The sequence below is a fragment of the Euprymna scolopes genome, chromosome 25, assembly GCF_053919585.1.
Source record: "Euprymna scolopes isolate OS-2025 chromosome 25, ASM5391958v1, whole genome shotgun sequence".
Taxonomy (NCBI): Eukaryota; Metazoa; Mollusca; class Cephalopoda; order Sepiida; family Sepiolidae; genus Euprymna; species Euprymna scolopes.
Genome location: NC_136506.1, coordinates 86055860 through 86070903, shown reverse-complemented (window position 1 = coordinate 86070903; position 15044 = coordinate 86055860). Strand labels below are relative to the sequence as shown.

Below are 15044 nucleotides of genomic sequence, written 5' to 3'. Positions count from 1 at the left end.
AAAAAAAAACTTTTATTGATTTTAAACTACCTGTAAAACTAAAATCTAATGATCACCCCCCCCCTACCACCACAAGTGTATTTTTCTTTCTTTTTTTTTTTTTTTTACCTTTGAAAATATATATACACATTTAAAACGTGTTTTTACAGTAATCGGGGAAAAAGATAAGTTTTATAGTTAAATATTTAGAAGTTTATAAAGAATCAGAATCGGTAATTGTATTGGAATCAGAGAAAAATATTGGAATCGTCCCATCACTAATATATATATTATACATATGTCAATGACAAAGCCACACAGCACATCAAAATGGCACAATCTGTTTGGAAAAAAAGTTACTATTCACTTGCCTCACCACGAGGGCAGAGTGAGACACAAGGTTGGTTTTTAATGAGGAAAATCCAGCTCCCCAAAAGGGTCAAAAATAAAAATTGTCTCAGTCATGAAGGATTTTTCCTCCACTGACTGAGGGATGAAAAGGCAAAGCGTAGCAACAGAACAGATACTTCACTGTGATCTTGGCCTGAATAAAGTTATTCATATTAAAAACACCCACATTCAGATCTGATTTGTGTGTTTATAGTTTGAAAAATCTATTATATGTACCGTAGAATTAGGATACAAAAATCAGGCCGAAGGTGACCTTGTTACCGTTCAGTTCTAGAAGGTCTAAGCCTTCCAGACTTTGCCTACATAGAGACAACTTAATCTCCAACTCCCCCCACTTCCGCAACAGTGGCATGATGTAATACACAGGTCGAAATGCGAGATTAATTGTAAAAGTGATATTCTCCTGAATACTGACGGTTCAATTCTCAGTGTGGGCGACTGAAACATGCACTTGTGAATTACTTAGGAACTTTATCCAGTCATGACTGACAGAATGAGAGCTTGCTACCCCTTGCTTGTTTTTATTTGTATTTTTATAATTTCATAAACATATTTCTTATAACATTTCAAATAAAACAAGTCGAGCATGTGGGGTCCCCTCCTTGAGCGAAAAATTTACTTTCACCATGATTAATGTTTGTACAAAATTAAAAAAAAATAAAATAAAAATATCCTAAGGCGTGGTTATTGAGAAAACGGCAATTTTACCTCAATAATGACTAGGGCTATGACAACAAAATATTCTCATCATTGTTTTGACTCTCGAGTATATATCCGACAGTTCATCAACCGAGAACCACATCACTATATAAAAGCATATAAGATATCAACGGATACACATTCGAGAGTCAAAACAATGAAAAGAATATGCTGTTGTCCTAGCCCTAATAATGACCCCTAACGGGGCAACCAGAGTTATTCTAGAAAATCTGTTCTGGAAAAAATTTACTTTCACCATGACTAATGTTTGTGCAAAATTTAAAAAAAAAAAAAAGCCAAGGTGTGGTTATTGAGAAAAGTGCAAACAAATCAACAGATCAATGGGAGTGAATTACTCGGTCCAATCCTTCCTTTGTCAGGGGCTCAATAAAAACTTTTTTTTTTTTTAATTCAATTTTCACCCCAAACAAGGCACAGTGCCACTTTGTAGTAGAGAGCTACTATTGGGGACATAAGTTGCAGGGATATCATGAAAGGAGATGAGTAGCAAGATGTCTGTTCACATACACTTGAACTTCTGCATGTCAGTACAATTTAGAAAGCAGAATCCCGGAAGGGAGTTCCACAGTCTAGCAGTTCTGGGGAAGAAACTATTGGCGTAGAAGGTTTTCTTACACTTAGGGATCTCTGTGTAGAGGTGGGATTTAGCTGCTGGTCAGGCTTTTGGGGGTATTTATGTCGAGGGGGTACAAGTGCTTGCAGTTCGTCAGAGAATTCACCATTAAAATATTTGTAGCACAGACAGAGGGATGCCACATTTTGTTGATGCGACAGAGGCTGAAGCTTAGATGACAGTTCATGACCTATCAGGTTGGCGATTTTCTTTTGAACCCTGCCCAGGAGTGAGAGACCAGTAGTAGATGCACCAGCCCAAATGTGACAACAATACTCCATACATGGGCGAATGGTGGCCTTGTAGAGGTACATGATACTTTCAGGCGTAAGTAGCTTTCTATAATTTTGTTATTAAAAGTGTAAATAAAGACCAATTGTGTTATCTTTTTATGCGTATAATTTTAAATTTTTATTCATATAATTTTAAATTTTTATTGTATAATTTTAGATTTTTATTCATATAATTTTAAATTTTTATTCATATAATTTTAAATTTTTATTCGTATAATTTTAAATTTTTATTCATATAATTTTAAATTTTTATTGTATAATTTTAAATTTTTATTGTATAATTTTAAATTTTTATTCATATAATTTTAAATTTTTATTCATATAATTTTAAATTTTTATTGTATAATTTTAAATTTTTATTGTATAATTTTAAATTTTTATTGTATAATTTTAAATTTGTATTGTATAATTTAAATTTTTATTGTATAATTTTAAATAAATAATGTCCTTTTCTTATATTTTTTTTCAATAAATCGCTTCAAAATGCAGACACTAACAAAAACAAGCAAAGGAACTGATTTACTTTGCCACCGCGCCCCATAGAAAATTAAGAAAGACGTTAGCTGACTATAACAAGACTATCACATAAATCATGTTTTCGAGTGAGAGAAACAAAGACTTTTCAAATCAGTCTCTCTCTCTCCAGAAGCGATACAGATGAAATACATACACACACACACAAAATGTAGGAATTATATAACCTGAATGTTATCTCGAGACTGTCACTTGGATCGTCCATTTCTTAAGAGTAAATTAGTAAACTAAAAAATAATAATTAAAATGTTGGTTCTCTTTCTCTCCTCATAAGTAAATTCTCTCTAATAAAACCTTTAAGAAAAACCAGTAAAATCTCGTGCTTTCCTGCATGAATACTGTTATTCATCAGTTAAAAAGACAAGATAATCAACAACCATTTCTTAAGAGTAAATTAGTAAACTCAATGGATGCCTCCATTCAGTCTCAAGAGACAATGGATACCCCCTGTAAGGGTAGCACTGCATGTAATTGTGGGGCAAAGGTTGTGCAATCCCAACCACACCTTTCCTGAATCAGCACAACTTGAAGTGACAAGAAACAATGTCAAGATAAGCAGAGAGCACATACAGCAGCTGAAATTCCCAACTGGTCACCCATTTTAGTCCTGATTAGGGTTAATGTTGCTTAACTTCGGTGATCTAATAGGAACCGGTGTGTCAACATGAATATGCTGTATATAAAAAATTAAGAAATAAATAATTAAAATATATTGATTCTTTCTCTCCCCATAAGTAAATCCTCTCCAATAAAACCTTTAAGAAAAGCCAGTAAAAATATTATGATTTCCTGCACGAGTAGTGTTATCCATCAGCTAAAAAGACGAGATAATCAACAACCCTAGATGATCGCAGTGACTAATGAGATGTGACGACGAACAGAATAAAATCATTGAAAAGTTTTTTTCGTTTTTATTTTAATTAAGAATTATTGAAATTTATTGAAAACACTCTTTGCACTCTTTGTTTCTTGAAAACTCATTTAAAAATCTTTTTACGTAATGAACGTAGTTTATGAAAGAAAAAGTGTGCATCACCAAAACAGTAATGAAAGACCTATTAAAAGAACGTTATGGATTTTTTATGTTTGAAATTTTGTTTTCTTGATTTCAATAAATTTATTTTTTATACAGCCATGAAAATATTTATTAAAAAAAAAAAAAAAAAAAAAAAAAATTTTTTCATCATTTCAAAAATATATTTCTTATAAAATTTCAAATTCAATAAAAACTTATTTTTAATTTTGTTATTAAAAGTGCAAATAAAGACTGATTGTGTTATTTTTATCTTTTTATAATTTTGTTGATTTTTATTGTATATCTTTCAATAATGTCCTTTAATTATATTTTACTAGCAGGGATGCCCGGCTTTGCCAGGGTGTGTGTTGGTGGTGTAGTATGGGCGGGGAGGGGGGGATAAAATGTGGTAGTAGAAAAAAGAAAAAGTGATAGTAGGCATGCAGGCAGGCTTGAACCGGTAAGGCAAAGAAGGAAAAGAAGGTTAAAAAAAAAACGTGACGTCTTAGCCAATGTCTCCATTGCGCGACCGGAAGTTCTGAACGTTGAAATTAAGCCTAGTCGATCCAACCTAGACGATGACTTTGTGAAAATGTCAACGCAAAAACTGACCGCTCCTTGTAGAAAACTGCCCAGTTGAGGGTGAAGGAATTAATGTTTTTGGCCAATTTTTCCATATTTGTTGTCAGAGACGTTGAACCTCAAAACGATACCGATCTTGTCAGGATCTGTTGCGCCTGTCGAAAGTCTTTGGCAGACATACATTCACACAAACCAACAATTGAGATTTATATTGTAGATTTCAATAAATCGCTTCACAATAGAAATACTGAAGAACAATAAAAGTGAAGAACTGATTTGCCTCGTCACCACTTCCAGTAGCAGACACACTGAAAGTTAGGAAGTGTGTAAGCTGACTATTACCTATTTTTCCTTACAAGTAAGAACTAAAAGATTTTTTTTTTTTTTAATAATTTAATAACATCTTTTGATTAAAATTTTCGTTTTAAGTAAAAACGTTTTGGAAAGTATCTTATATACAAAATGTTTATTATTTAAAAAAAAGAATTCTTTTCATCTTTTTACCTAAAAAAAAAGAAAAAAAAAAAATTGGAAATAAATTTTGTTTTAAAACAAACAAATACTAATTTAAAAATAAATAAAATAGGTATCGCACAAAAAAAAAAAAAAAAACATCAGGTGCAAGGGACAGTCTCTTCCATTGCATCAAGATGTTCCGCTTCTCTTGCTTCCCCAGTTTCCGTTGTATCATCTACAACGTCCATCTGACCCCCACAAGGTTTCCGTTTCTTTTTTTTCTTTTTGCCACGATTGCGTTTTTGCTTCGGAGGAGGGCCCATATCCATCAGGTTTACTGTTTCCTGTTTTTCATGGAAAAAGTTCAGTTGATCCTTTTTAACAAGAGCAAGGTGTTCTGCATAAGTTGAATATAGTGTTGGCTTGTTGGCCAACATGGTCTCTGGAACGGGAATCTCCAACAGTTCGGGTAGCATGTACGGCTTCAGCCAAAGGACAAGAGGAGTCGAACCAAACGTGTAGTGGGTTCTTTTGTGATAAAACAACACGCCATCAACCTGAAATATAAAATAGAAAACGAATGAAGTCGAAATCTTGATTTTTACTTAAGAAAATATTAAATATACCTTTCCACCAAATGCACCTCAGACTGAATTGGAAATATTTTCTAATGAAAATGTTTGTTTTTGTAAATGAAAAATGTTTACTTTGAAGTATGTATAATATTTAAAATAAAATTATTTTTTTTAATGTCTTCATCCCATTTATTCTCAGGTCCACCCCTATCACATCCTCATCCTTCCCCTGTGAACTGAACTTGCTATCTCAACTGTTCTACATCTAATCTCATTCATTCTTTCAATGTGCCCATACCATCAAAGTCTACGGTTTTGCCCAAACCTCTATACCAACTAGATTTCATTTTCCTCTGAGGCCATCAGATCTAAATATGTCTCTAAGACACATTTCAATTCATTATATTCTGATATCCTTTCTCTTTATGCAACGCATGTTCTCAACCCTTACCAGCCAGGTTTCATTTTCATAATATTGAGAAGAAAGAAAATGCTTACCGGAAAGTTAGCCATTGCAAGCGAATTTGTTATAGCCTCTTTCGTGCATGGAAAGTTTGGTAATGTTACAAACTTGTACTGAAACAAAAAAAAAAAATGTAATTATCAAAAATTAACTTACAAAAATATAATAATTTTAAAAAATTTAATTATGTAAATTTTAACAAAAAATCTTTAAAAAAAAATAAGTGAAAACTAATAAAACTGTCAACAATTAACCAATTATAAAACTGTCAACAATTAACCAATTATAAAACTGTCAACAATTAACCAATTATAAAACTGTCAACCAAATAACCAATTATAAAAATGGCAACCAAATAACCAATTATAAAAATGTCAAAAAATTTAATTATGTAAATTTTAACAAAAAATCTTTTAAAAAAATAAGTGAAAACTAATAAAACTGTCAACCAATTAACCAATTATAAAACTGTCAACCAATTAACACATTATAAAACTGTCAACCAATTAACACATTATAAAACTGTCAACCAATTAACACATTATAAAACTGTCAACCAATTAACACATTATAAAACTGTCAACCAATTAACACATTATAAAACTGTCAACCAATTAACACATTATAAAACTGTCAACCAATTAACACATTATAAAACTGTCAACCAATTAACACATTATAAAACTGTCAACCAATTAACACATTATAAAACTGTCAACCAATTAACACATTATAAAACTGTCAACCAATTAACACATTATAAAACTGTCAACCAATTAACACATTATAAAACTGTCAACCAATTAACACATTATAAAACTGTCAACCAATTAACACATTATAAAACTGTCAACCAATTAACACATTATAAAACTGTCAACCAATTAACACATTATAAAACTGTCAACCAATTAACACATTATAAAACTGTCAACCAATTAACACATTATAAAACTGTCAACCAATTAACACATTATAAAACTGTCAACCAATTAACACATTATAAAACTGTCAACCAATTAACACATTATAAAACTGTCAACCAATTAACACATTATAAAACTGTCAACCAATTAACACATTATAAAACTGTCAACCAATTAACACATTATAAAACTGTCAACCAATTAACACATTATAAAACTGTCAACCAATTAACACATTATAAAACTGTCAACCAATTAACACACTATAAAACTGTCAACCAATTAACACACTATAAAACTGTCAACCAATTAACACACTATAAAACTGTCAACCAATTAACACATTATAAAACTGTCAACCAATTAACACATTATAAAACTGTCAACCAATTAACACATTATAAAACTGTCAACCAATTAACACATTATAAAACTGTCAACCAATTAACACATTATAAAACTGTCAACCAATTAACACATTATAAAACTGTCAACCAATTAACACATTATAAAACTGTCAACCAATTAACACATTATAAAACTGTCAACCAATTAACACATTATAAAACTGTCAACCAATTAACACATTATAAAACTGTCAACCAATTAACACATTATAAAACTGTCAACCAATTAACACATTATAAAACTGTCAACCAATTAACACATTATAAAAATGTCAACCAATTAACACATTATAAAAATGTCAACCAATTAACACATTATAAAAATGTCAACCAATTAACCCATTATAAAAATGTCAACCAATTAACCAATTATAAAAATGTCAACCAATTAACCAATTATAAAAATGTCAACCAATTAACCAATTATAAAAATGTCAACCAATTAACCAATTATAAAAATGTCAACCAATTAACCAATTATAAAAATGTCAACCAATTAACCAATTATAAAAATGTCAACCAATTAACCAATTATAAAAATGTCAACCAATTAACCAATTATAAAAATGTCAACCAATTAACCAATTATAAAAATGTCAACCAATTAACCAATTATAAAAATGTCAACCAATTAACCAATTATAAAAATGTCAACCAATTAACCAATTATAAAAATGTCAACCAATTAACCAATTATAAAAATGTCAACCAATTAACCAATTATAAAAATGTCAACCAATTAACCAATTATAAAAATGTCAACCAATTAACCAATTATAAAAATGTCAACCAATTAACCAATTATAAAAATGTCAACCAATTAACCAATTATAAAAATGTCAACCAATTAACCAATTATAAAAATGTCAACCAATTAACCAATTATAAAAATGTCAACCAATTAACCAATTATAAAAATGTCAACCAATTAACCAATTATAAAAATGTCAACCAATTAACCAGTTATAAAAATGTCAACCAATTAACCAGTTATAAAAATGTCAACCAAATAACCAGTTATAAAAATGTCAACCAAATAACCAGTTATAAAAATGTCAACCAAATAACCAGTTATAAAAATGTCAACCAAATAACCAGTTATAAAAATGTCAACCAAATAACCAGTTATAAAACTGTTAACCAAATAACCAGTTATAAAACTGTCAACCAAATAACCAGTTATAAAACTGTCAACCAAATAACCAGTTATAAAACTGTCAACCAAATAACCAGTTATAAAACTGTCAACCAAATAACCAGTTATAAAACTGTCAACCAAATAACCAGTTATAAAACTGTCAACCAAATAACCAGTTATAAAACTGTCAACCAAATAATCAGTTATAAAACTGTCAACCAATTAACCAGTTATAAAACTGTCAACTAAATAACTAGTTATAAAACTGTCAACTAAATAACTAATTATAAAACTGTCAACTAAATAACTAATTATAAAACTGTCAACTAAATAACTAATTATAAAACTGTCAAGTAAATAACTAATTATAAAACTGTCAACTAAATAGCTAATTATAAAACTGTCAACTAAATAGCTAATTATAAAACTGTCAACTAAATAACTAATTATAAAACTGTCAACTAAATAACTAATTATAAAACTGTCAACTAAATAACTAATTATAAAACTGTCAACTAAATAACTAATTATAAAACTGTCAACTAAATAACTAGTTATAAAACTGTCAACTAAATAACTAGTTATAAAACTGTCAACTAAATAACTAGTTATAAAACTGTCAACCAAATAACTAGTTATAAAACTGTCAACTAAATAACTAATTATAAAACTGTCAACTAAATAACTAGTTATAAAACTGTCAACTAAATAACTAGTTATAAAACTGTCAACTAAATAACTAGTTATAAAACTGTCAACTAAATAACTAGTTATAAAACTGTCAACTAAATAACTAGTTATAAAACTGTCAACCAAATAACTAATTATAAAACTGTCAACTAAATAACTAATTATAAAACTGTCAACTAAATAACTAATTATAAAACTGTCAACTAAATAACTAATTATAAAACTGTCAACTAAATAACTAATTATAAAACTGTCAACTAAATAACTAGTTATAAAACTGTCAACTAAATAACTAGTTATAAAACTGTCAACTAAATAACTAGTTATAAAACTGTCAACCAAATAACTAGTTATAAAACTGTCAACCAAATAACTAGTTATAAAACTGTCAACCAAATAACTAATTATAAAACTGTCAACCAAATAACTAATTATAAAACTGTCAACCAAATAACTAATTATAAAACTGTCAACCAAATAACTAATTATAAAACTGTCAACCAAATAACTAATTATAAAACTGTCAACCAAATAACTAATTATAAAACTGTCAACTCCAAACAAATTTAATTATCAAGATATTAACTAAAAAAGAGTTATAGAAAATTAAGTAAAAACTAATTATAAAAATATCAACTAAAGAATATTTCATTATAAAAATGAAATGCTGTTAGCTTGAAGCATTTGTTCAAGATATATTCAGAATAAACAAAACATAATACAAAAACACAAAATGCACACACATATAACATAACATATATATGTTAAGGAGATGTAGTTTGCTTGAAACATTGTGTGTGATATGTATTTAAGGAAATATTTGACAACTATCAAAATACAAGAAATAGAAGATTGTCAGTGTTAAAGAAGGAACAAAAACAAGCGCTGCTATATAACCCTCTCTCTCTCTGTCTATATATACAGATATTTTATTATTTTTATCTATAAATATAAAAGCGAAAATGTATGTATGTATGTATGTTATTGTCAGGTCATGTCATATGCTACTGGTACCATGTAACCCAGTACTACCTGCCTCATGGTCGGGTCACCGGCGACTAAACTGGTTCCCCCACCAGACTTGTTTGGTAAGGAGGGTGGCTAGTCTCCCTGAAGGATTAAAAACAAGACCTTCCAAAGGGTGAATGAACTCTTTTTCTGGGTCAACGGCCAACTAGCACAGTGTATATTTGTGTGTGTGTGTATATATGTGCATTGGGGTGGAGAGGGCTCCCGTAAGCCGTGGTGAAGGCAACCTTTCTAGGAGAAGCAAATCTCTGATTTAAAAAACAAAGCAGGAGACCATTACCCGCATTAAGCTGGTCTGCAGTTTAATTTGTTGCTGGCTATCTTGCTCTTGTTTGTTGCTGGATCTCAACATTTTGAACCTAGAGAGAGACTTAGCTGTCATACAAAGCTAAGACTCTGTAACATCATCTTTGTATAGATACTCCCTCAGGCATTTGGGCTCATGGATTTTAAATGTCTGAGGGAGTGGCACTCGTCTGACAAGACGTTGCAATCATCATGTATGTATGTGTGTTTGTTCGCTTTTTCTGCGTGTCTACAAAAGGCTTCTTTCAGAGAAGTGGTCGGTCCACAACTTTTTAAAACTTTTTATATCACATATAAATCGTAATATCTCACAGTTAACTACGAAGCTCGCCTGTCTATTTAATTTGCTCGATTTTGCGAAGATAAATATTCAAGATTTGTCGCTCGCCGCATGTGGGTTAGTCTTTTTCCTATAAAATCTTGGGGGGGGGGGGGGGGGGAGCGTTCAGCAGTAAATACTATCCCGCAGTCAAACTTGACCTCATTAACTCATTAAAACAGGCACCTGCTAAATCGAAGTAATTAAATAAATTCAAACGTGTTTCCGTTAGCATGTCACGGTGGGGCAATGGTTAACATCGCACTTTTTTTTTTTCATACTTTAATTTACAACTTTGCCTCAAGGGTTCGGGTTCGATCCTCATACTTACTTTTTTTTTTTTAACCCCCCCCCCCCGGAGTTTCCACACACACCTCCAAACACCTGGGCAACGCCGAGTACCCCTCGCTAGTCTATTATACAAAAGGCAAAATGTGTGTTTGTTTGTGTGGTGTGTGTGTGTGTTTGTATGTATGTCTGCCAAAAACTTTCGACATATGCAACGAACACTGACAAAATTGGTATCGTTAGAAAGATCGAACTCTCGGACAACAAATATCCAAAAATTGGCCAAAAACATTAATTCTTTGGTCATCAACTGGGTCATCTTTTGCAAGGAGGTGTCAGTTTTTTTCGTCAACATTTTTGTAAGTCATTCACGCCTAGCGATCTCAACGTACGATTAAAAGACGTTATTTCAAAGGCTTCTGACGTTATAAAGTTGCCATGGGCGAGATGGCTAACACGTTTGCTTTTTTCACTCCCTTTTCCTCTTCCGTGTTACAGGTTCGAGCCTGGCTACTGCGGATAATTGAAAACATCCAAGTTGTAGTCAGATGGGAAACAGGCAAACGAAACAGAGTTCCATAGGTGTTCACTTCTAAGAAAGTTAACAGATAAAGGAAAATAACTGCTCACACAGTCCAAGGGAGACAATCCGAATAGATCGTTAATATTAATAGTAACTTAGTATTAAAACTCTGTTACTCATCATACAAATATAATTTTGATTTTATTCGATTTGCTGTGGGTGATATTGACATTTATTGTGTTATTTTTGTTTTTTGCTCAACACACACCTCCAAAACACCCAGGCAATGCCGGCCACCCAGGCTAGTATTTTTATATATCAGCATATATATATATATATATATATATATATATATACATTTTTTTTTGGTTGGTGCAAAAATAATGTTTTTTGGCATTCAACTTAATGTCAAAAAACATTTTTGCACCAACCTAATATATACGTATATACATAAATTTTCAGAATGTGAGAGAATATATAATTATTTCCACAGCCAGACAACATCGCAGCTGGCAATAGCCATGACAGCAAACAAACCGGAAGTCAAAGACTCGAGTTTCATTCTCATTTGGGCTTATCAGTTAGACACATCCGAACTCAGGATTTGAAATACAAAAGGCTCAGGTTTCGAATCCCGAGTTTGGATGGATGTATCTAACTGATGGGCCAAAAAGAGGGTGAAACTCGAGTCTTCGACTCGGTTTGTTTGCTGCCATGGCTCTTATGAGCTGCAATATTGTCTGGCTATGAAAATAATTATATATATATATATATATTGTTGTTCTTTTTTTAACATAGCAGAAATACAACACACCATTTGATAAAGAGGTTTTACCTAAAAATACATCATGGAACGCTCGCTGTGTAGAAGTTTTGACAAATTAAGTAAGATTTACTATTGAAGAAAAAGAAAAAATAAATATGTAGATAATCACCTGTTTATCTCCCTTTTCTCAACAATGGCAAATTTTCATTTCTTGCATTATGATAACTAACACTTCTCTATATGCATATCACACACAATGCTTGAAGCAAACTACATTTCTTTATCTACTTATTGACTTTTAATGGAATTTTTCACTTTATTGTTTACTCTAGCCTAGCGTGGAAAATTCCATTTTTTAATATTTTTACTTATGTACATTCAATGTGGTTACGACTGTACTAATATAGGCTCTCCGATATTCCAATCCGGTTTTACCGACCTGAGATGTCGAGTGATTCTTAAAATGTTCATGTGATTCAACAAATTTGGAATGTATCCAATAAAAACGGAATTCAGTCTGAAAGAAAAAAAAAGAAAAAAATTAAAGTTTTGTCAGTTTTTTTAGGGTGCTATCCGTCAAAATGGACTTTTTTCAAAAATTCCTTTTAAATCTTATTCAGGGTATTAATTGACATCAAAAATGAGTTGCACTCGTGAATTTTAAAAGACCTTATTTTCGACCTACTCCTACAAACATGGAATTATCAGAAAGAAAAATTTAAAGTAAGTTTTAAAAGGTTTTTTGAAGCAGAAGGTTACACAGGTGTAAGTAAAATCAGGCCAATCCAGTGAATCACGATGACCAATTCAGAAAATTAGTTCCTAAAATTTGGCAGCCATTTTGAGAACTAACCGCTTCAAGATAATGGAATGACAATAACAGAATAATGGGCAGAAAGTGATGACAAAATACAAACAATTACTTGGTAATTTATTGAACAATGCTTTTTTTTTTTTTATTCTGTATGCTATTGCTACTTTGCTGTGTTTCTTTTTTCTTGCTTTATTCATGAATTGGAATCTCTAGTAAAGCATTAGTACACACAAGACACTATATAGAAAACATGTACAATTATATTTCAAAAATAAAAAAGGGGGGGTATTGCGCAAAATTACTCTGACTATTTATTAGGATGCAAGATTGCTATGCATACTAGTTTGTCAGCAAGTGTATGGTAAAGTGCTGTATCTGTACTGGCTTAATGTAAACTCATCCAACCGTCTGCTCCTTCACTGCCATTCTGCTTCAATTTTTTGTAAATATCATTTGTTTATCAACTTTGTAATAATTTATCCGACTTAAAAAAAAACACGCTAATTTGTTTTGATTGACCACTGTCTGTTGACTTACGTTATAATCCGAACCCTAACATAAAATTGCAATTCCAAAATTCCTAATCACACATCAACTTCAATGATTCTTTCAACTTTATTATTTTTCACATTTTCAAGACTTTGTCAAGAAGTTATGATAAATTAAGGCTAATTTGTTTTAATTGCCCACTGTCCACTGACTTACATCATAATCCAAATTAAATTTATAAAACTCACCATGCCTGTCTGTAATTTTTGGTGGATCATTCTTTTATGCATTTTTAGCTAGTAAAAATAGCTGCTAAGGGTCAAAATTGAAAAAAAGAAAAAAAAAATTGGAACTTAGCAGACGTAAATCGACTTACAGTGCTCTTGCATGCATAACTATTTCTTATCCATCCGATTATAGCTCAAATGGTAACAACTAAGGCAGGAGTGCTACAGGTTTTGGTTTCAATTCTAGCTGATGGCACCCAAGTCATTTTTTTTATTTTACTTTTGAAATTACTACTATATATTGGTTAAAATATAATATTCAATAGAGAATTTTTTTTTTTTTTTTACAAAGGAGTCACCATTTATCAAGGCCAGAGGCCACTCGAGGATAAGGGTTAATAAGTGCACAGTGGTCAATGGGACAACGTTGTAGTAATTGTTAGTAGTGGAAATTTGGTAAGTTGGATTACTTAAGGGGAACGGCTCATCAAGAACTTGTTAAAATCTGTATAAATTAAAATATCTAATTTAAGTGTAATTTATGACCGGACAATGCCAAGTGACCTGCTGGTACTTTAACTTACAAGTCTCTTCTCTATTGTGGTCTTGTAAGAAACAAAAAGCAAAAATAAATCATGTGAACTCACCTCACTGTCATATAAAGGATAGCCGCTCCAACTCATGACATCAAGAATATAATAACATTTTTCGACTTCATTAAATAAACAATCAAGAATAGTCGTATCTGAAAGAATAAAATAGAAAGATTAGTTTTTCATTTGAAAATATGCACATGGCATAGATTGGTTTGGTTTGGTTGTTTTACGGCATATCAACCCTTTTCAAGTTATTTAATGTCAAATCCAATTATTTTGGAAACAGTTTTTATGCTTCAAGTTCTTTATATCTTCAAATATTTATTTGTAGAATTTGGTTTGGTTTGGTTTAGTTGTTTTATGGCATATCAACCCTTTTCTAGTTATTTAATGCCGAATCCAGTTATTTTGGAAATAGTATTCATGTTGCATCCAGTTATTTTGTAGAAGGTTTTTATTCTTCAGGATTTGTCCATCTTCAATTGCTAGTTTGTGGGGTTTGGATGCGATGATTTATAGTGGATTTTATCATTTTTGTTCCCTGTCCTGTAGAACATGAATGCGTTTTGCAATGGGAAGAGGAAATTAAAGAGTATTAATATTTGGTACATTTTAAGTTAAGAAACCAGTCAGGAAGTGGGGGAGATAGAAAGAGAAAGGGGGGAAAAGGTGGGTTGTTATTTCTGTAGAATGTAAGTTTTGCAAAAGGAAGTAGAAAAATCAAAAAGCATCAATGTTAGGTGCATTTCGTCTCAGGAAGCCAATATCTTCAGACAGCCTCATCTGGTAGCACCAGATAATCATTGCATGGAAATACGTACATTTACCTACAGGAATATCAATAACAGTAACACATCACTCAAAAAAATAATATGTTTGGTTTCT

General features: G+C 31.1%; 1 protein-coding gene across 6 annotated transcripts in view; it reads right to left on the bottom strand.

Moving 5' to 3' along the window:
- Positions 1-4520: 4520 nt before the first annotated feature.
- The window catches only part of LOC145247478 (snurportin-1-like), a 57333-nt gene continuing 46809 nt past the window's right edge, over positions 4521-15044 (bottom strand). For all 6 annotated transcript variants that reach the window (XM_080109277.1, XM_080109279.1, XM_080109280.1 and 3 more), the window contains 4 exons: positions 14211-14308; positions 12473-12550; positions 5677-5754; positions 4521-5160 (listed from right to left, as the gene is read on the bottom strand). In XM_080109277.1, the coding sequence (XP_079965403.1) occupies positions 4762-5160; positions 5677-5754; positions 12473-12550; positions 14211-14308 (653 nt within the window). In that variant the 3' untranslated portion in view covers positions 4521-4761. The remainder of the gene's footprint in view (positions 5161-5676; positions 5755-12472; positions 12551-14210; positions 14309-15044) is intronic.